Here is a 24,465-nt window from a genome sequence, read left to right as displayed (position 1 = left end):
ACCAGTGCTAGGTCAGCTTATAGAAAAAAAGGCAAGACCAGAAGTGCAATCTCCCTAAACATTTCAAGAAGACTCTGAAACTGCATGAAAACAAATTATTGTCCAGCAATTACTAGAAGATATTCTGCAGCGTTTCTGACTCCATGATGTTTGTCATTAGCAGTTGCAAATACTTGCGTTCACCTGTTTTAAGATAAGAACAGTTTGGACACATTTTTTATTTTAATATGGCCTGATGTATTGCAGTTTATACAATAACTGAAGAAGATTTCTGTATGTAGAAGTAAAGGCTACAAGTACTCTTTCCTATAGTTTTTTTTATTTTTACATGTGCAATAAAGGGAAATGCCAACTTCACAATTCACCTTTACACACATAGCCTACATTACACTAAAGCTATTCTGTATTTGAATTTCAATTCCAATATAATGCTGTTTTTTGTCTTTTGAGATAGCAAAAGTGCTTCGTCATTGCAGGAGACCAGCTATCAGCAGGTCATAAATCAGTGAGATATGAAAACTAGATTTCCATGAAGAGGTGAGGGAAATGCAACCTCACTAGTCCGTCATGTGCTGTCTGAGCTCAGCGACAGGCGGAAATACATTGAGTAACGTTACGTCTGTCACGTGGTCAGCCGTGGAGTATAAATACAAGGAGCGAGTCCACTGCCATTTCACAACCGAGAAGAAAGTCTACAGGAGTTCTTGCTTCAACAGTGTTTGAACGGAGCTTCTTTCTTCGTCCCTCTTGTTACTTCTGCCTTAGTCTGCATTCCGGGCACAAATAACCTCTGCTACTTGAACACTACTGGAAAAGTCGACGTAAAGCTTTATTTTTGTACCGTTTTTGTTAAGAAAAAAACACAAACGCCAGCGAAAAATGGAGTCCCAGGTGCGTCAGAATTACCACCGCGACTGCGAGGCCGCCATCAACCGGATGGTCAACATGGAGATGTATGCCTCCTACACCTACACTTCCATGGTGAGAAACACAACGCTTTCTTGTTTTCGTAGTAACGCTAACGTTATGCTTCTATTGTGATTTCTTTATGGGGTAATGTCAGTCACGACTGACATTATTCGTGTTAAAAGCAGAAATTTAAAATAAAATTGTACGTTTTTAAAATAGTTAATTAGCTAATTGCATGTTATGTCTAGCTAGTTAAGTATTGCTGCATTTCAATAGTAGCCTGCTGTTTCCTTAATTTCTCGGTTGTCTATCCTGCCAGATAAGGCGTGTATTAGTCCCCACCCCACCTCATTGAGTCAAAAATGCTGTGTCATGCTTACGCTGCTTGTTTTTTAACCGCATGATATTCCAACTCATGCATGTAGACTTTAGAAAGTCACCATGACTAATGTACCCTGAACACAGCCTGTGTGCATAACTACCGTTTATCACAACCTTTATTTTTTAAATAATGGGTGATGTCTGCTACAGTAATCACTGTTTTTAACCTGCCTCTCTTGTCCCTTGTCCACAGGCCTTTTACTTCTCCCGTGACGATGTGGCCCTTCCAGGCTTTTCCCATTTCTTCAAGGAGAACAGCGACGAGGAGAGGGAACACGCCGAGAAGCTGCTGTCCTTCCAGAACAAGAGAGGAGGACGCATCTTCCTCCAGGACATCAAGGTCCGTACAGACTAGACAACTGGTCCTTCATTTAGGTCCACTCACTTGCCACTTATTCTTAAATTATATAAGCCTTTCTATTGCACAGGATTGATACTATTCTGATATTCAGCTCCATGCTTGCCTAGGCCTGAACATTTCCTCAGTAATAGGGCTGCTTGATGATGGGGGCGGTGTCAATATTGAAATCGCAACTTTTTAACAAATTACTCATTGACCTTTTGGAAATGTTGCAATTATTGAATTAAAAAAAACAACCAACTGTGAAAACAACTAGAACTGTGAAATTTCTCCTAATACTTTGCAATTGGAACTTCATTTTACTTTTCACTTGCAAAACTTAATGTGCAAAATGATCGTTATTTTTATTCTCGACTACTTTTTGTTATCGTTAGGCGCAGAAATCGCAATTTAAAAACTTTGATTACACAGCCCTACTCCGTAATTGCCTCCTGAGGTTATGAAAACAGAGGCTGAAGTGCAGCATTAGTAGCGCTGGTGTATAAACTGTTGACTCTGGTCATTGTGCTCTGTGTACACAAGGCTTGATGAGAATGCCTGTTCAGTCCGCTATAATTGAATGTCTTCTTCTGTAGAAACCGGAGCGTGATGAGTGGGGGAGCGGGCTGGAGGCCATGCAGTGCGCCCTGCAGCTGGAGAAGAAGGTCAACCAGGCTCTGCTGGACTTGCACAAAGTGGCCAATGAACATGTAGACCCTCATGTAAGTATGCATATTAATGCTAAGGGGTTTGTAAAAGTAAAATGGGTAAACTACAAACTCATGTGCTCTGGGATTTATGTGTAGTTAACTCTCTCATCCTGTCTTCAGCTGTGTGACTTCCTGGAGACCCACTACCTGAACGAGCAGGTGGAGGCCATCAAGAAGCTGGGTGACTACATTACCAACCTCACCCGCATGGACACCCACAACAACAAGATGGCAGAGTACCTGTTTGACAAGCACACCCTTGGGAGCAAGAGCTAAACTCCTAGTCCTAAGGAGTGACAATGTCAATGACACACAGGCTTTAAACTAAACACGCTCTTCTGCTTCAGCTATTCATTAAGAGTGTAAAATCTAATCTTAAACCTGTAAGTTGATGCATTCTCATGTTCTGTTGGTCTCACTGTTAAATGTCAGGTGGAAAGATGGGTATTTATCAGGTTATGGCTTTGCCCTTATCACCTACGTATAAGCCTCCTGTGTGACATTTGTAACGGTGACTGAATGTTTCTGATCTGTTAATCTGAATAAAACTTTTTGAGCTGGATTTTGGTGTCTTTCTGCATCTGTTTCATGACCTGTTCATCTTATTAAAAATAGGTAGTCTTGACACATTGCTTTAAATACTGACTTTTTTTTTCCACATACTGACTTTTTGACTGAAGGTCAAAACACAAGCATTTCACGAAATGACAGCAAAGCAAAACTTTAACATCAAGTAAAATGTTAAATTGCGCTGCAGCAGTGTGCAGCAAGATATGCTCAGCTGAAAAGATATATTTCATTCATCATTTGACAATGTTGCACCCTTAGTATTTTAATACAGTAATAAATGCCCAGCACAGGGTGGTTAGGCCAGACTGTAAGGAGTCCATGCACACATTCTAGTTTATGTGCAACAGAATTCACACCTTCACATGCCAACAGGGTGGGGTGAAGGTGAATATTCTGTAGCTCCGCTGGTGTGGTCATTAAATGTACTTTAACTCGTACATGGTCACGAACCACTCATTTTACCTCTAACAATAAATGAACGATAATTGAATTTTTTGTGATTCCACGACGTACACTGCGTTAATTGTGTAAAGTTTTAAACGTTTTGCGTTATACAAATGTAAATAGGCTATTTCTTCACTGCTAATGAACTTGTTAGTCCTAACTTTGAGCCAGCAAGTTGCTTTTTAAAGGTCCTATGACATGCTGCTTTTTGGATGCTTTTATATAGGCCTTAGTGGTCCCCTAATACTGCATTTGAAGTCTCTTTCCCGAAATTCAGCCTTGGTGCAGAATTACAGCCACTAGAGCACACAATGAGCTTTTCATAGGATGTGCCATTTCTGTGTCTGTACCTTTAAATGCTATTGAGGAGGAGAGGGGGGGGGGCCTTGACCAACTTGTTTTCAAGCCATGATGTCTCTCTCTTTCTCATGGGCGGGCCAAATTCTCAGGGTGGGCAAAGCAGAGAAAGGGGAGGTAACCTTGCCCCTTATGATGTCATAAGGGCAGATTCCAGATTGGCCCATCTGAGCTTTCATTTTCTCAAAGGCAGAGCAGGATACCCAGGGCTCGGTTTACACCTATCACCATTCCTAGCCACTTGGGGAACATAGGCAGGCTAGGGGAACTCATATTAATGTTAAAAAGTGTGTTGCAGCTGTATATTTTCAAATTGGGCAGGAAACCCTGTCTTTGCATTTTATTTTAATCATCTGTTTTAATAAAAGAGCTTGTGAAAAGTGGCTTTGACTTAAAACTGAACATTTAGCCCACTTTGTAAAAATATATATATATTAGAGATAGAGATATATATTGTGTATCGCCATTCAGCCGAAAAATACAGAGATATGAGTTACAGTCCTGGACTAGTGGAAGATCTGATAAGAATCAGTGTGGAGGGGCCCAGTTTGGAGAATTTTGATGCTAGGGAGTGTGGCAAGCTGGTTTAGCCAAGTCCAAAGGGGAAGAAGGCCAAATTACAGGTGTTGGCCATCTGAGGGGCATTTGACAGCAAGGGGGGACCCGCTATAAGACTTTGAGTAGCCTACAGTATAATTGTGCTTCAAATTAAAAAAAAGTCATAAAAACTACTTATTCTTGTTTAAAATAATTGACATAATATATATATATATATATATGAATGTATATAGAGCGTGATAAAAAGGTGACCTTGAAATTGTGGCGTTAATGGCGACGCAAGGAAATATTTGGGTGCACCTAAATTTTGTGCTGGTGCACCTAAATAAAAAAAGTTAGGCGCACCAGTGCGACCAAGGCAAAAAGTTAGTCTGGAGCCCTGAAATAGTATGCTATACTATGACTTTTTTGTGACTTTTGCCAACATACTATACTATGACTTCGTCGACATGCTATACTATGACTTTTTATGACTTTTTGACATACTGTACTGTCTTTTTTCGACATAGTATACTAGGACATTTTATGATTTTTTCGACATACTGTATACTATGACTTTTTTTGGACATACTGTACTATGACTTGTTCGACATGCTATACTATGACTTTTTAGTCGAAAAAAGTCATTAAAAGTCGAATATTTTGAAAAAGTCATAGTATAGTATGTCAATAAATCACAGTATAGTATGTACAGAAAAACCATAAGAAGTCATACATTTTAATGATTTTATTATTATTTACTGTACTATAACTTTTCAACATATACGATATATTTTTATGACTCTTTTGACATTTCTAGGACTTTTTTATGACTTTTTTCGACATACTATACCATGACTTTTTATGACTTTTTTTGACATGCTATACTATGAATTTTTTGGACATACTATACTATTTCTTTTTTCTTTTCAACATGCTATAATATGACCTTTTTATGACTTTTTTTAACATACTATAACTTTTCATGACTTTTCGACATGCTATACTATAACCTTTTTATGACTTTTTTTTAACATACTATAACTTTTCATGACTTTTTTCGACATGCTATACTTTATCTTTTTGTCTTTTTTCGACATACTATACTATGACTTTTTAATGACTTTTTTTGACATACTATACTATGACTTTTTAATGATATGACTTTTTAATGACTTTTTTTGACATACTATACTATGACTTTTTAATGACTTTTTTTGACATACTATATATCATGACCGTTTCGACATACTATACTATGACTTTTATTTGACTTTTTTCAACATACTATACGATGACCTTTGTATGATTTTGTTCGACATACTACACTATGACTTTTTCGACATGCTATACTATGACTTTGTTATGACTTTTTTTGACACACTATTGTGACGACCCCTCCCAATCTGCCTGCCTGTCATGTTCTGCTTCTTTGTATGCACTGGTTTTGGGGCTGGGTTGTCTTTTGAGGAGCAGAAACAGCTACTCCTGCTACAATTGCAGCATGGACACAAGAACGCTATGGAGTTAGAAAAGGCAAGACATGACGTTTGTCTTCGGGAAGCTGAACTACTTTTTTTTTTTTATTTTATTTTTAAAAAAAAGTTTTTCAACATACTATATTATGACTTTTTCAACACGCTATACTATGACTTTTTTTCAACATACTATACTATGACTTTTTTCAGCATACTATACTATGAATTTTTACTAAACTAAAATACTATGACTTTTAGATGACTTTTTTTGACATACTATACTATGACTTTTTCAATATGCTATGTTATGACTTTTCTATGACTTTTTTTCGACATGCTATATATTATGGGTTTTCGACATGCTATACTGTGATGTTTTTATGACTTTTTCAATATACTATACAATAACTTTTATGAAATTTTTCGACCTACTATACTGTATGTTATGGCTTTTTCAACATGCTATACTATGACTTTTTTCAACATGCTATACTATGACTTTTTATGACCTTTTTTAACATACAATAGTATCACTTTTTTATGACGTTTTTCGACTTACTATACTATGACTTTTTATGACTTTTTTCAGCTTACTATATTATGACGTTTTTCAACATACTATACAATGACCTTTTTATAACTTTTTTTGACTACACTGACTTTTTCAACATGCTATACTATGACTTACGACTTTTTTCGACATAATATACTATGACTATGAATTTTTTCGACATACTACTATGACTCTTTCATGACTTTTTTGATATACTATACTACGACCTCTTTCTGACTTTTTTCGACATGCTTTACTATACCTTTTCATGAATTTTTGCGACATGCTATACTATGACTTTTTTCAGCATACTATACTGTGGATTTTTCGACATACTATACTATGACTTTTTATGACCTTTTTCAACATACAATAATATGACTTTTTCGATATACTATACTATGACTTTTTTCGACATACTATACTATGACTTCTTATGACCTTTACAAACATACAATAGTATGACTTTTTTTATGACTTTTTTCGACTTACTATACTATGACTTTTTTCAACATACTATAGTATGACCTTTTTATGACTTTATTCGACATACTATACTGTGACTTTTTTCAGCATAAAATGCTATGACTTTTTTATGACTTTTTTCAACATACTATACAATGACTTTTTTATGACTTTTTCGACATGCTATACTATGACCTTTTTATGAATTTTTTCGTCATGCTATACTATGACTTTTTTTGACACGCTAATATATGCCTTTTTTAATAATTTTTTCGACAAACTATACTATGACTTTTTTCATTACTTTTTCGACCTACTATTCTTTGACTTTTTTATGACTTTTTTCGACATACCATATATTATGGCTTTTTCGACATGCTATACTATGACTTTTTATGACCTTTTTTTAACATACAATAGTATCACTTTTTTATGACTTTTTTTGACTTACTATATTATGACTTTTTTCAACATACTATACAATGACCTTTTTAACATGCTATACTATGACTTTTTTCGACATGCTATACTATGACTTTTTTAACATGCTATACTATGACTTTTTTCGACATGCTATACTATGACTTTTTTCGACATACTATACTATGACTTTTTATTACTTTTGTCAGCATACTATACTATGACTTTTTATGACTTTTGTCAGCATACTATATTATGACTTTTTCGACATTCTTATACCATGACTTTTTCAATATGCTGTTATGATCTTTTTATGACTTTTTTGAACATGCTATACTATGCCTTTTTATGACTTTTTTCGACATACTTATACTATGAGTTTTTTATGATTTTTTCGACATACTATATATTATGTCTTTTTCGACATGCTATACTATGACTTTTTATGACCTTTTTTTAACATACAATAGTATCACTTTTTTATGACTTTTTTTGACTTACTATATTATGACTTTTTTCAACATACTATACAATGACCTTTTTATAACTTTTTTCGACTACACTATGACTTTTTCAACCTGCTATACTATGACTTATGACTTTTTTCGACATAATATACTATGACTTTTTTCAGCATACTATACTATGAATTTCTTCGACATACTAAACTAAAATACTATGACTTTTTGATGACTTTTTCAATATGCTATGTTATGACCTTTTTATGACTTTTTTTGACATACTATATATTATGGCTTTTTCAACATGCTATAGATAGCTATGACTTTTTATGACCTTTTTCAACATACAATACTATGACTTTTTCGATATACTATAACGTCTTATGACCTTTTCGAACATACAATAGTATGACTTTTTTATGACTTTTTTCAACATAAAATGCTATGACTTTTTTTATGACTTTTTCGACATGCTATACTGTGACATTTTTATGGCTTTTTTGACATGCTATACGATGACGTCTTTATGACTTTTTCAATATACTATGCTATAACTTTTTTTATGAAATTTTTCGACATACTATACTGTGACATTTTTATGGCTTTTTCAACATGCTATACTCAGACTTTTTTATGACTTTTTACGACATGCTATGCTATGACTTTTTATGAATTTTGTCAGCATACTAAAATTATGACTTTTTCGACATGCTATACTATGACTTTTTTAACATACTATACAATGACTTTTATGACTTTTTCGACATGCTATACTATGACTTTTTTTAACATACTATACTATGACTTTTTTCGACATGCTAACTATGACTTTTTTTAACATACTATACTATGACTTTTATGACTTTTTTCGACATACTATACTATGACTTTTATGACTTTTTTCAACTATGATGACCTTTTTATAACTTTTTTCGACTACACTGACTTTTTCAACACGCTATAGTATACTATGACTTTTTATGACCTTTTTTAACATACAATAGTATGACTTTTTTAGACTTAGTATACTATGACTTTTTTGACTTTTTTTGACATAAAATACTATGAATTTTTAATTACTTTTTTCGACATACTATACTATGACTTTTTATTACCTTTTTTAACATACAATAGTATCACTTTTTTCTGACTTTTTTCGACTTACTATACTATGACTTTTTATGACATTTTTCAGCATACTATATTATGACTTTTTTCAACATACTATACAATGGCCTTTTTAAAACTTTTTTCGACTACACTGACTTTTTCAACACGCTATAGTATACTATGACTTTTTATGACCTTATTTAACATACAATAGTATGACTTTTTTAGACTTAGTATACCATGACCCTTTTATGACTTTTTTTGACATAAAATACTATGACTTTTTAATGACTTTTTTTTGACATACTATGATTTTTCATTATGCTATGTTATGACCTTTTTATGACTTTTTTGAACATGCTATACTATGACTTTTTATGACTTTTTCAACATACTATACTGTGACTTTGTTATGACTTTTTTCAACATACTATACAATGACCTTTTTATAACTTTTTTCGACTACACTATGACTTTTTCAACCTGCTATACTATGACTTATGACTTTTTTCGACATAATATACTATGACTTTTTTCAGCATACTATACTATGAATTTCTTCGACATACTAAACTAAAATACTATGACTTTTTGATGACTTTTTCAATATGCTATGTTATGACCTTTTTATGACTTTTTTTGACATACTATATATTATGGCTTTTTCAACATGCTATAGATAGCTATGACTTTTTATGACCTTTTTCAACATACAATACTATGACTTTTTCGATATACTATAACGTCTTATGACCTTTTCGAACATACAATAGTATGACTTTTTTATGACTTTTTTCAACATAAAATGCTATGACTTTTTTTATGACTTTTTCGACATGCTATACTGTGACATTTTTATGGCTTTTTTGACATGCTATACGATGACGTCTTTATGACTTTTTCAATATACTATGCTATAACTTTTTTTATGAAATTTTTCGACATACTATACTGTGACATTTTTATGGCTTTTTCAACATGCTATACTCAGACTTTTTTATGACTTTTTACGACATGCTATGCTATGACTTTTTATGAATTTTGTCAGCATACTAAAATTATGACTTTTTCGACATGCTATACTATGACTTTTTTAACATACTATACAATGACTTTTATGACTTTTTCGACATGCTATACTATGACTTTTTTTAACATACTATACTATGACTTTTTTCGACATGCTAACTATGACTTTTTTTAACATACTATACTATGACTTTTATGACTTTTTTCGACATACTATACTATGACTTTTATGACTTTTTTCAACTATGATGACCTTTTTATAACTTTTTTCGACTACACTGACTTTTTCAACACGCTATAGTATACTATGACTTTTTATGACCTTTTTTAACATACAATAGTATGACTTTTTTAGACTTAGTATACTATGACCTTTTTTGACTTTTTTTGACATAAAATACTATGAATTTTTAATTACTTTTTTTGACATACTATACTATGACTTTTTATTACCTTTTTTAACATACAATAGTATCACTTTTTTCTGACTTTTTTCGACTTACTATACTATGACTTTTTATGACATTTTTCAGCATACTATATTATGACTTTTTTCAACATACTATACAATGGCCTTTTTAAAACTTTTTTCGACTACACTGACTTTTTCAACACGCTATAGTATACTATGACTTTTTATGACCTTATTTAACATACAATAGTATGACTTTTTTAGACTTAGTATACCATGACCCTTTTATGACTTTTTTTGACATAAAATACTATGACTTTTTAATGACTTTTTTTTGACATACTATGATTTTTCATTATGCTATGTTATGACCTTTTTATGACTTTTTTGAACATGCTATACTATGACTTTTTATGACTTTTTCAACATACTATACTGTGACTTTGTTATGACTTTTCTCGACATACTATACTATGACTTTTTCGATATACTATAACGTCTTATGACCTTTTCGAACATACAATAGTATGACTTTTTTATGACTTTTTTCAACATAAAATGCTATGACTTTTTTTATGACTTTTTCGACATGCTATACTGTGACATTTTTATGGCTTTTTTGACATGCTATACGATGACGTCTTTATGACTTTTTCAATATACTATGCTATAACTTTTTTTATGAAATTTTTCGACATACTATACTGTGACATTTTTATGGCTTTTTCAACATGCTATACTCAGACTTTTTTATGACTTTTTACGACATGCTATGCTATGACTTTTTATGAATTTTGTCAGCATACTAAAATTATGACTTTTTCGACATGCTATACTATGACTTTTTTAACATACTATACAATGACTTTTATGACTTTTTCGACATGCTATACTATGACTTTTTTTTAACATACTATACTATGACTTTTTTCGACATGCTAACTATGACTTTTTTTAACATACTATACTATGACTTTTATGACTTTTTTCGACATACTATACTATGACTTTTATGACTTTTTTCAACTATGATGACCTTTTTATAACTTTTTTCGACTACACTGACTTTTTCAACACGCTATAGTATACTATGACTTTTTATGACCTTTTTTAACATACAATAGTATGACTTTTTTAGACTTAGTATACTATGACCTTTTTTGACTTTTTTTGACATAAAATACTATGAATTTTTAATTACTTTTTTCGACATACTATACTATGACTTTTTATTACCTTTTTTAACATACAATAGTATCACTTTTTTCTGACTTTTTTCGACTTACTATACTATGACTTTTTATGACATTTTTCAGCATACTATATTATGACTTTTTTCAACATACTATACAATGGCCTTTTTAAAACTTTTTTCGACTACACTGACTTTTTCAACACGCTATAGTATACTATGACTTTTTATGACCTTATTTAACATACAATAGTATGACTTTTTTAGACTTAGTATACCATGACCCTTTTATGACTTTTTTTGACATAAAATACTATGACTTTTTAATGACTTTTTTTTGACATACTATGATTTTTCATTATGCTATGTTATGACCTTTTTATGACTTTTTTGAACATGCTATACTATGACTTTTTATGACTTTTTCAACATACTATACTGTGACTTTGTTATGACTTTTCTCGACATACTATACTATGACTTTTTCAACATACTATGTCATGACTTTTTATGACTTTTGTCAGCATACTCTATTATGACTTTTTCGACATGCTATACAATGACCTTTTTTATGACTTTTTTCGACATACTATATTATGACTTTTTATGACTTTATTTTGACATACTATACTATGACTTTTTCGACATGCTATACGATGACTTTTTTCAACATGTTATAGTATACTATGACTTTTTATGACCTTTTTTAACATACAATAGTATCACTTTTTTATGAAGTTTTTCAACTTACTATCCTATGACTTTTTATGACTTTTTTCAGCTTACTATATTATGACGTTTTTCAACATACTATACAATGACCTTTTTACTGTCATGGTTTCAGTTGTGAAACTGTGAAAGTGTTCCATTGCTTTTACCTGTTTGTTTATTTCTGTTGCTTGTATTATGATTTCTGTATGTTTCCTGTTTTTGTTCTGTGTATTTGTTACCTGTTTGGATATTTCTGTTGCCTTGGTTGTAGATTTCTGTATGTATCTTGTTTTGTATATTTCTGTTGTGTATATTTGTATATTTACTTATTTCCCTGTTCATTGTGTAGTTTCTGTTTACCCTGTTTTGACTGTTCTGTTCTCTGTATATTTCTGTTTCCTGTTTTATTTCTCTTTTCTGTCTTGTCTTGTCTAGTTTTACTTTCTGTTTTCCTGCCTTGTCTGATTGTCCTGCCCCGCCCTGATATGTTTCAACTGTTGTCTCACCTGTTCCTGGTTTGCTTGTTTCCTAGTGTATTTAGCCTCTGTGTTTCCCCTTGTCCTTTGTCAGAGTGTTTTGTATCTCCTCCTGGTTAGTTCGTTTTTTTTTTTGTGCCTGTTGCCTGTCTCTGCTCCCTGTATTCCCTGTTCTTGTTTTTTGCATGTTGGACCTTTTTGCCTGTTGCTTTCAGGACTTCCTTTGTTGTTTGCTCCTCTCATTTTTGTCTAATAAAACCTCTGAGTTTAACCATCTCCTGCCTGCCGGCCTCTCCCTGCATTTGGGTCCTCGATTCGTCGCCACTCATCACATTTATAACTTTTTTCGACTACACTGACTTTTTCAACATGCTATACTATGACTTACGACTTTTTTCGACATAATATACTATGACTATTTATGAATTTTTTCGACATGCTATACTATGACTTTTTTCAGCATACTATACTGTGGATTTTTCGACATACTATACTATGACTTTTTATGACCTTTTTCAACATACAATAATGACTTTTTCGATATACTATACTATGACTTTTTTCGACATACTATACTATGACTTCTTATGACCTTCACAAACATATAATAGTATGACTTTTTTATGACTTTTTTTCGACTTAGTATATTATGACTTTTTTCAACATACTAAACTATGACTTTTTTGTGACTTTTTCGACATGCTATACTATGACCTTTTTATGACTTTTTTCGTCATGCTATAATGACTTTTTTTGACACGCTAATGTATGCCTTTTTTAATATTTTTGACAAACTATACTATGACTTTTTTCATTACTTTTTCGACATACTATACTTTGACTTTTTTATGACTTTTTTTGACATACTATATATTATGGCTTTTTCGACATGCTATATTATGACGTTTTTATGACTTTTTCAACATGCTATACTATGACTTTTTTAACATACTATACTATGACTTTTTTGACATGCTATACTATGAATTTTTATGAATTTTGTCAGCATACTAAAATTATGACTTTTTCGACATGCTATACTATGACTTTTTTAAAATACTATACTATAACTTTTTCGACATGCTATACTATGACTTTTATGACTTTTTTTCGACATGCTATGCTATGACCTTTTATGACTTTTTTCGACATACTATACTATGACTTTTTATGACCTTTTTTAACATACAATGGTATGACTTTGCTATGACCTTTTGCTGACTTTTTTCAACATATTATACCATGACTTTTTCAATATGCTATGTTATAATCTTTTTATGACTATTTTGAACATGCTATACTATGCCTTTTTATGACTTTTTTTCGACATACTATACTATGAGTTTTTTATGACTTTTTCGACACACTATTTATTGTGGCTTTTTCGAAATGCTATTCTATGACATTTTTATGACTTTTTCAACATACTATACTATGACTTTGTTATGACTTTTCTCGACATTCTTATACTATGACTTTTTCAATATGCTGTTATGATCTTTTTATGACTTTTTTGAACATGCTATACTATGCTTTTTTATTCCTTTTTTCGACAAACTATACTATGAATTTTCATAACATTTTTACGACATACTATACTTTGACTTTTTATGACTCTGTTCGACATACTATATATTACGGCCTATTGACATGCTATACTTAGACGTTTTTATGACTTTTTCAACATACTATACTATGACTTTTTATAAATTTTTTTGACATACTATACTGTATATTATGGCTTTTTCAACTTGTTATACTATGACTTTTTATGTCATAGTATAACAAGTATAACACTTTTTATCTTTTTCAACATACAATAATATGACTTTTTCGATATACTATACTATGACGTCTTATGACCTTTTCGAACATACAATAGTATGACTTTTTTTCAACATAAAATGCTATGACTTTTTGATGACTTTTTCGACATGCTATACTATGACATTTTTATGACTTCTTTCGACATACTGTATGTTATGGCTTTTTCGACATGCTATACTATGACTTTTTTAACATACTATACTATGACTTTTTCTACATGCTATACTATGACTTTTATGACTTTTTTCGACATGCTATACTATGACTTTTTTTTACATACTATACTGTCTTTTTCGACATTTTATACTATGACTTTTTATTACCTTTTTTAACATACAATAGTATCACTTTTTATGACTTTTTTCGACTTACTATACTATGACATTTTTCAACATACTATACTATGACTTTTTTCAACATAAAATGCTATGACTTTTTTATGACTTTTTTAAACATACTATACTATGACTTTTTTGTGACTTTTTCGACATGCTATACTATGACTTTTTTTGACACACTAATATATGCCTTTTTTAATAATTTTTTCGACAAACTATACTATGACTTTTTTCATTACTTTTTCGACATACTATACTTTGACTTTTTTATGACTCTTTTCGACATACTATATATTATGGCTTTTTCGACATGCTCTATGACGTTTTTATGACTTTTTCAATATACTATACTATGACTTTTTTATGAAATTTTTTGACATACTATACTGTATGTTATGGCTTTTTCAACATGCTATACTATGACTTTTTTAACATACTATACTATGACTTTTTTGACATGCTATACTATGACTTTTTTAACATACTATACTATGACTTTTTTAACATACTATACTATGACTTTTTTGACATGCTATACTATGACTTTTTTGACATGCTATACTATGACTTTTTTGACATACTATACTATGACTTTTTCGACATGCTATACTATGACTTTTTTCAGCATACTATACTATGAATTTCTTCGACATACTAAACTAAAATACTATGACTTTTTGATGACTTTTTCAGTATGCTATGTTATGACCTTTTTATAACTTTTTTGACATACTATATATTATGGCTTTTTCAACATACTATACTATGACTTTTTTATGACTTTTTTCGACATACTATATATTATAGCTTTTTCGACATGCTATAGCTATGACTTTTTATGACATTTTTCAACATACAATAATATGACTTTTTTGATATACTATACTATAACGTCTTATGACCTTTTCGAACATACAATAGTATGACTTTTTATGACTTTTTTCAACTTACTATACTATGACTTTTTTCAACATAAAATGCTATGACTTTTTTTCTGACTTTTTCGACATGCTATACTGTGACATTTTTATGACCTTTTTCGACATACTATATATTATGGCTTTTTCGACATGCTATACTATGACGTTTTTATGACTTTTTCAATATACTATACTATAACTTTTTTTTATGAAATTTTTCGACATACATGTTATGGCTTTTTCAACATGCCATACTCAGACTTTTTTTATGACTTTTTACGACATGCTATGCTATGACTTTTTATGAATTTTGTCAGCATACTAAAATTATGACTTTTTCGACATGCTATACTATGACTTTTTTAACATACTATACTATGACTTTTTTCGACATGCTATACTATGACCTTTTTAACATACTATACTATGACTTTTTCTACAAGTTATACTATGACTTTTATGACTTTTTTCGACATGCTATACTGTGACTTTTTCAATATACTATACTATAACTTTTTTATGAAATTTTTCGACATACTATACTGTATGTTATGGCTTTTTCAATATGCTATACTATGACTTTTTAACATACTATACTATGACTTTTTCTACATGCTATACTATGACTTTTATGACTTTTTTCGACATGCTATACTATGACTTTTATGACTTTTTTCAACATACTATACTATGACTTTTTCGACATGCTAAACTATGACTTTTTTTTGACATTTTTTGACATACTATACTGTATGTTATGTCTTTTTCAACATGCTATACTATGACTTTTTTAACATACTATGCTATGACTTTTTTGACATGCTATACTATGACTTTTTTAACATACTATACTATGACTTTTTCGACATGCTATACTATGACTTTTTTTAACATACTATACTATAACTTTTTCGACATTCTATACTATGACTTTTATGACTTTTTTCGACATACTATATATTATAGCTTTTTCGACATGCTATAGCTATGACTTTTTATGACATTTTTAACATACAATAATATGACTTTTTCGATATACTATACTATAACGTCTTATGACCTTTTCGAACATACAATAGTATGACTTTTTATGACTTTTTTCAACTTACTATACTATGACTTTTTTCAACATAAAATGCTATGACTTTTTTTATGACTTTTTCGACATGCTATACTGTGACATTTTTATGACTTTTTTCGACATACTATATATTATGGCTTTTTCGACATGCTATACTATGACGTTTTTATGACTTTTTCAATATACTATACTATAACTTTTTTTTATGAAGTTTTTCGACTTACTATACTGTATGTTATGGCTTTTTCAACATGCTATACTCAGACTTTTTTATGACTTTTTACGACATGCTATGCTATGACTTCTTATGAATTTTGTCAGCATACTAAAATTATGACTTTTTCGACATGCTATACTATGACTTTTTTAACATACTATACTATGACTTTTTTCGACATGCTATACTAAGACCTTTTTAACATACTATACTATGACTTTTTCTACAAGCTATACTATGACTTTTATGACTTTTTTCGACATGCTATACTATGACTTTTTCAATATACTATACTATAACTTTTTTATGAAATTTTTCGACATACTATACTGTATGTTATGGCTTTTTCAACATGCTATACTATGACTTTTTAACATACTATACTATGACTTTTTCTACATGCTATACTATGACTTTTATGACTTTTTTCGACCTGCTATACTATGACTTTTATGACTTTTTTAACATACTATACTATGACTTTTTCGACATGCTATACTATGACTTTTTTTTAACATACTATACTATAACTTTTTCGACATTCTATACTATGACTTTTATGACTTTTTTCAACATACTATTCTATGACTTTTTCAATATGCTATGTTATGATCTTTTTATGACTTTTTTGAACATGCTATACTATGCCTTTTTATGACTTTTTTCGACATACTATACTATGAGTTTTTCAACATACTATGTTATGACTTTTTATGACTTTTTTCAACATACTATACTATGACTTTTTTTGACATACTATACTCTCACTTTTTTATGACTTTTTTCGAGATTCTATACTGTGACGTTTATGACCTTTTTCGACATTATATACTATGACTTTTTCAATCAATCAATCAATCAATCAATCAATCAAAATGTATTTATATAGCACTTTACAGCAACCAGCAGGTATCCAAAGTGCTTTACATCAGGAATCAAGTATAAAACAACATATCATACAATAAAAAGATTGAAACATATAACACAGTAAAATCAGAAAAGGTTACAAAGAAACAGGAGAGTGAAATTGTCACACCACTACTACGTATTAAAAGCCAGTCTAAACAAATAGGTTTTTGAGTTTGGACCTAAAAAGAGCTACATCCGTAATAGTGCGAATATCAGGGGGTAACTTGTTCCAGAGTCTTGGGGCAGCAACTGCAAAAGCTGATCACCCCACCATTTATAACTTGACCTTGGGACTTCTAAAACCAGCTGATTTGAAGACTGCAATGACCGGTTGTGCTCACGAAGAGTTAAAATTTCAGACAAATACTCCGGGGCCAGGCCATTTAAGGCCTTGCAAACAAACAATAAGATCTTAAAATCTATTTTTAATGAATTTTTTTCAAAATGCTTTTTTAATAACTTTTTCAACATGCTATGCTATGACTTTTCTCACCATACTATACTATCACTTTTTATGACATACTATACTGACCTTTTTCGTCATGCTATACTATGCCTTTTTTATTACTTTTGTCGACATACTAAACAATGACTCTTTCATGACTTTTCTTGACATACTACACTATGACTCTTTCATGACTTTTTTCGACATGCTATACCATGAATTTTTTTATGACTTTTTCGACATACAATAGTATTACTTTTTTATGACTTTTTTTTTACCTACTATACTATGACTTTTTTCAATATACTATACTATGACCTTTTTATGACTTTTTTCGAGATTCTATACTGTGACTTTTTCAACATGCTAATTAGACTTTTTATGACTTCATCGACATTATATACTATAACTTTTTCAATCAATCAATCAATCAATCAAAATGTATTTATATAGCACTTTACAGCAACCAGCAGGTATCCAAAGTGCTTTACATCAGGAATCAAGTATAAAACAACATATCATACAATAAAAAAGAATGAAACATATAACACAGTAAAATCAGAAAAGGTTACAAAGAAACAGGAGAGTGAAATTGTCACACCACTACTACGTATTAAAAGCCAGTCTAAACAAATAGGTTTTGAGTTTGGACCTAAAAAGAGCTACATCCGTAATAGTGCGAATATCAGGGGGTAACTTGTTCCAGAGTCTTGGGGCAGCAACTGCAAAAGCTGATCACCCCACCGTTTATAACTTGTCCTTGGGACTTCTAAAACCAGCTGATTTGAAGACCGCAATGACCGGATGTGCTCATGAAGAGTTAAAATTTCAGACAAATACTCCGGGGCCAGGCCATTTAAGGCCTTGAAAAAAAACAATAAGATCTTAAAATCTATTTTTAATGAATTTTTTTCGAAATGCTTTTTTAATAACTTTTTCAACATGCTATGCTATGACTTTTCTCACCATACTATACTATCACTTTTTATGACATACTATACTGACTTTTTTCATCATGCTATACTATGCCTTTTTTATTACTTTTGTCGACATACTAAACAATGACTCTTTCATGACTTTTCTTGACATACTACACTATGACTCTTTCATGACTTTTTTCGACATGCTATACCATGAATTGTTTTATGACTTTTCGACATACTATACTATGACTTTTTATGACTTTTTTTTAACATACAATAGTATCACTTTTTTATGACTTTTTTTTGACTTACTATACTATGACTTTTTTCAATATACTATACTATGACCTTTTTATGACTTTTCACGACAAACTATACTATGACTTTTTATGACTTTTTCGACATGCTATACTATGACTATTTTATAATTTTGTCGACTTACTATACTATAACTTCTTTCAACATAATATACTATGACTTTCTTATGACATTTTTCGACATACTTTACTATGACTTTGTTATGACTTTTTTTGACATACTATACTATGACTTTTTCATCATGCTATGTTATGACTTTTTACAACATATTATACTGACTTTTTTCGTCATGCTATACTATGACTTTTATTTTACTTTTTTTGACATACTATACTATGACTTTTTTATGACTTTTTTGACATACTATGCTATGACTTTTTTATGACTTTTTTGACATACTATGCTATGACTTTTTTGACAATCTATACTCTTACTTTTTTCGACATTCTATACTAGGACCTTTATGACTTTTTTCGACATACTATACTCTGACTTTTTTTACATGCTATACTATGACTTTTTTTATGACTTTATCGACATACTATGACTTTATGATTTTTTGGGAAATGCTATACTATGACTTTTTTAATAACTTTTTCGACATGCTATGCTATGACTTTTTTCGACATTCTATACTGACTTTTTTCGTTATGCTATACTATGCCTTTTTTTCGACATACTACACAATGACTCTTTCATGACTGTCAGGACAGAACTCAGGCGCAGACTGGAGACCTACTCCAGTCTGTGCCTGAGGTAAACAATTATTTATTTGAAGCAGTGACTGTGGGCCGGCAGTGTGGTGCTGGGTCCGAAGATGGCTGGGCTGGCAGAAGGGGTGCTGGGTCCGAGGAGGGCTGGGCTGGCAGAAGGGGTACTGGGTCCGAAGATGGCTGGGCTGGCAGAGGGGGTGCTGGGCTGTGTTCCTCAGTGCGGCTGCAGAAAAGATGTTCCACTGCGTGGTGTGGTTACGGTCAGCAGAGGGAGGTGAAGGTGGGTTATTTCTAGGACAGAGATCTTCCAGTTAGTAACGTGAGGAAACGGAGCAGATAGGTTAATACAAAAACAAGAAACTAGACTAAATACAAATCTTGAAAGCTGGTGAATACGCATACTCAGTGGTAAGCAACAATAATGCAGGGAGAGGAAAGTCAGACTGGCATTTGAAGGCAGTTGAATGAAGCAGGATGAGTAGCATGCTATACTATGACTTTTTATGACTTTTTTCAACATACAATAGTATGACCTTTTTATGACTTTTTTGACATACTATACTATGACGTTTTCAATATACTGTTATGACCTTTTTATGACTTTTTTCGACACGCTATACTATTCCTTTTTTAATAATTTTGTCGACATACTATACAATGACTTTTTTCATAACTTTTTTAGACATACTATACTATGATTTTTTTTACTTTTTTCGACATGCTATGCTATGACTTTTTATGACGTTTGTCAGCATACTATATTATGACTTTTTTGACATACTATACTATGACTTTTTTCGACATACTACACTATGACTTTTTCGACATACTATATTATGACTTTTTTATGACTTTTTCAACATGCAATGTTATGACTGTTTTCGACATACTACACAATGACTCGTTCATGACTTTTTTCGATATACTATACTATGACCTCTTTCTGACTAGGAGTTTTTAATGACTTTTTCGAAATAATATACTATGACTTTTTATGACTTTTGATCAACATACTTAACTAGGAGTTTTATTTGACTTTTTTCGACATACTATACTCTGACTTTTATTGACATACTACACAATGACTCTTTCATGACCTTTTTAGATATACAAGTCGATATACAAGTCAGAGGTATAACCTCTTTCTGACTTTTTTTCGAGCATGCTTTAGTATGCCTTTTTATGACTTTTTTCGACATACTACACTATGACTTTTTTATGACTTCTTTCGACATACTATACTATGACTTTTTCAATATGCTATGGTATGACCTTTGCATGATTTTTTTCGGCATAGTATACAAGGCTTTTTTTATGACTTTTTTTGCCATACTATACTATGACTTTGTTTCAACATACTATACTATGACTTTTTCAACATGCTATGACCTTTGCATTACTTTTTTCGACATACTATACTATGACCTCTTTTTGACTTTTTTCGATGCTTTACTATGACCTTTTTATGACTTCAATCGACATACTGTACTATGACTTTTTCAACAAAATACACTATGTCTTTTTAAGACTTTTTCAACATTTTTCGACTTTTTTATGACTTTTTTTCAGCATACTATACCATAACTTTTTCAACATGACTTTTTATGATTTTTTTCTATATACTATACTCTTATAACCTGACTCCGCCAGATGGATGGAGAACTTTTGGGAAGGGGCGAAAATACTGGTTAGCTGATTGGATAAACCATCTGTCTATCACCACCTATGTTGGTGATAGATGGGCCAAATCAACCAATCAGATCAACGATATATCAAACTCTTGCCGAAACCAGTCGGGAGAAGAGCAAAAACATATTTTCCTCCGAAAAAAGCCTCCAGTGCCGTTTTTTGCTCTTCTTTCAATGAAGGAATACTTTCTAATTTGGATAAAACTTGCGTGATAGCTATGTTCATCTCATCCGTGGAAGCCGCCACGTTGTTTAGACTGAACAGTCGCTTCTCGTTGCGTCACACCTAAACCCGCCTCAAAACCAACGCTGATTGGTCGGTCGTTTGGCAAACGGCTCCAAATTTTCTCTGTCTCAAGATGCCAGACTGATCTGCGAGTGGAAAACTGGAGCTCACGAGATCAGGATGGTCTCACGAGGCTAATACTCTTACTTTCTTATGACTTTTTTGACATACTATACACTATGACTTTTTCGATATGCAATACTGTGACTTTTTAATGTTTTTTTGACATGCTATACTATGACTTTTTTCGACATACTATACCATGACTTTTTTATGATTTTTTTCAGCATTCTATACCATGACTTTTTTTGACATACTTATATATTAAAACCTTTTCAACATGCTATACTATGCCTTTTTATGACTTTTTTCGACATGCTATGCTATGACTTTTTATGACTTTTGTCAGCATACTATACCATGACTTTTTATGACTTTTTCAACATTCTATGCTATGAACTTTTCATGACTTTTTTCAACATCTATACTATGACTTTTTAAGACTTTTGCAACATGCTATACTATGACTTTTTATGATTTATTTTTGACATACTATGATTTTTTCAGCATACATACTATGACTTTTTCGACATGCTATGCTATGACTTTTTCACACTTTTTCAGTATACTATATTGTGACTTTTCTGACATACTATACCATGACTTTTTATGACATACTATACTAAGACTTTTTCTACATGCTTTGGTATGACCTTTGCATGACTTTTTTCGGCATACTATACTATGACTTTTTCGACATGCTGTACTATGATTTGTTTCAACATACTATGCTATGACCTTTTCATGACTTTTATTCGAAATGCTATACTATGACTTTTTATGACTTTTTTTCGACGTACTATACTAGGACTTATGAATTTTTTCATAATACTATACTATGACTTTTTCAACATGCTATACAATGCCTTTTTATGACTTTTTTCGACATATTATATATTAAGACTTTTCGACATGCTTTGCTATGACTTTTTATGACTTTTTCTAACATACTATGACTTTTTTACAACTTTTTCAGCATACTATACTATGACTTTTTTGACATACAATACTATGACTTTTTTCGATCATACTATACTATGAATTTCTTATGCCTTTCTTTGACATACTATACTATGACATTTTGATTTCTTTTTTCGCCATGCCATACTATGACATCTTTCTGACTTTTTTTGACATGCTTTACTATGACCTCTTTCTGACTTTTTTTGACTTGATTTACTATGCCTTTTTTTATGTCTTTTTCAGCATACTATACTATGACTTTTTCAACATGCTATACTATGACTTTTTCATGACTTTTTTTCGACATCCTATACTATGACTTTTTTAGACATACTATACTATGATTTTTTTTAATCACTTTTTCGACATGCTATACTATGACTTTTTTTCCACATACTATGCTATGACTTTTTATGACTTTTTTCAACATACTTCACAATGACTTTTTTATGACTTATTTCAACATACTATACTATGACCTAACCCCAGTCAGCCACAGATACTACATTGCATCACCTCAGTCAGTGCTGCCCGAGTCCCATTCTTCAGGGGTCTATTATTTTTATTTGCTATGTTTTCTATCGTCTTGCTATTGTTTGGCCACACTGTTTAGCGCTCCGTTGTTATATTGACTTCTTGATATCCTGCGTTTGCCTGGCTTTTGTCTGTTAAATCACTTTGTAAACTCTGTTTTTAAAGCTGCAATATAAATAAAGTTATTAATATTAATATTAAAGCAGCCATATTATGCTCATTTTCAGGTTCATAATTGTATTTTAAGGTTGTACCAGAATAGGTTTACATGGTTTAATTTTCAAAAAACACCATATTTGTGTTGTACTGCACCGCTCTATCTCACTGCTGCAGATCCTCTTTTCAGCTGGTCTCTGTTTTAGCTACAGAGTGAGACCTCTTTTCTTCTTCTTCTTCTGTACTATCTTTGATTGCACTGCACATGCCCAGTAGCTCAGATGTAGATCATGTCAGCTAGCTAGCTCCATAGACAGTAAAAGAAAGGCTGTTTCTACAACTTTGGTCAGTTACAAGGCAGGATTAGCTGGGAGACTTCAAAATGAGGGCGCACATGTAAGTAGTTCTTTTGTAGATTATGGTGAACTTGTGTGTGTTGTAGCAGTGCTTTGCTATTGAGAACGAGGTAGCATGCTAGCGTTAGCATGCTAGCGTTAGCCATAGCGTTAGCATGCTAACGCTACGAGCTAAT

At 31.5% G+C, this 24,465-nt stretch overlaps 1 protein-coding gene and 1 long non-coding RNA gene across 2 annotated transcripts; one reads left to right on the top strand and one right to left on the bottom strand.

Moving 5' to 3' along the window:
* Positions 1-850: 850 nt before the first annotated feature.
* Positions 851-2,902, top strand: LOC116063903 (ferritin, middle subunit). Its single transcript, XM_031318903.1, has 4 exons — positions 851-981; positions 1,484-1,630; positions 2,227-2,352; positions 2,461-2,902. The coding sequence occupies exons 1-4, from the start codon at positions 880-882 to the stop codon at positions 2,614-2,616; spliced, it is 531 nt and encodes a 176-aa protein (XP_031174763.1). The 5' UTR covers positions 851-879; the 3' UTR covers positions 2,617-2,902.
* Positions 2,742-14,529, bottom strand: LOC116063907. Its single transcript, XR_004108396.2, has 3 exons — positions 14,516-14,529; positions 3,746-3,748; positions 2,742-2,981 (listed from the first exon to the last, which is right to left on the bottom strand). It is a non-coding gene; the product is annotated as an uncharacterized LOC116063907 (long non-coding RNA).
* Positions 14,530-24,465: the final 9,936 nt, after the last annotated feature.

The sequence above is a fragment of the Sander lucioperca genome, chromosome 21, assembly GCF_008315115.2.
Source record: "Sander lucioperca isolate FBNREF2018 chromosome 21, SLUC_FBN_1.2, whole genome shotgun sequence".
In the NCBI taxonomy this organism is placed as follows: domain Eukaryota; kingdom Metazoa; phylum Chordata; class Actinopteri; order Perciformes; family Percidae; genus Sander; species Sander lucioperca.
This window is presented reverse-complemented; position numbering and strand designations above follow the sequence as displayed.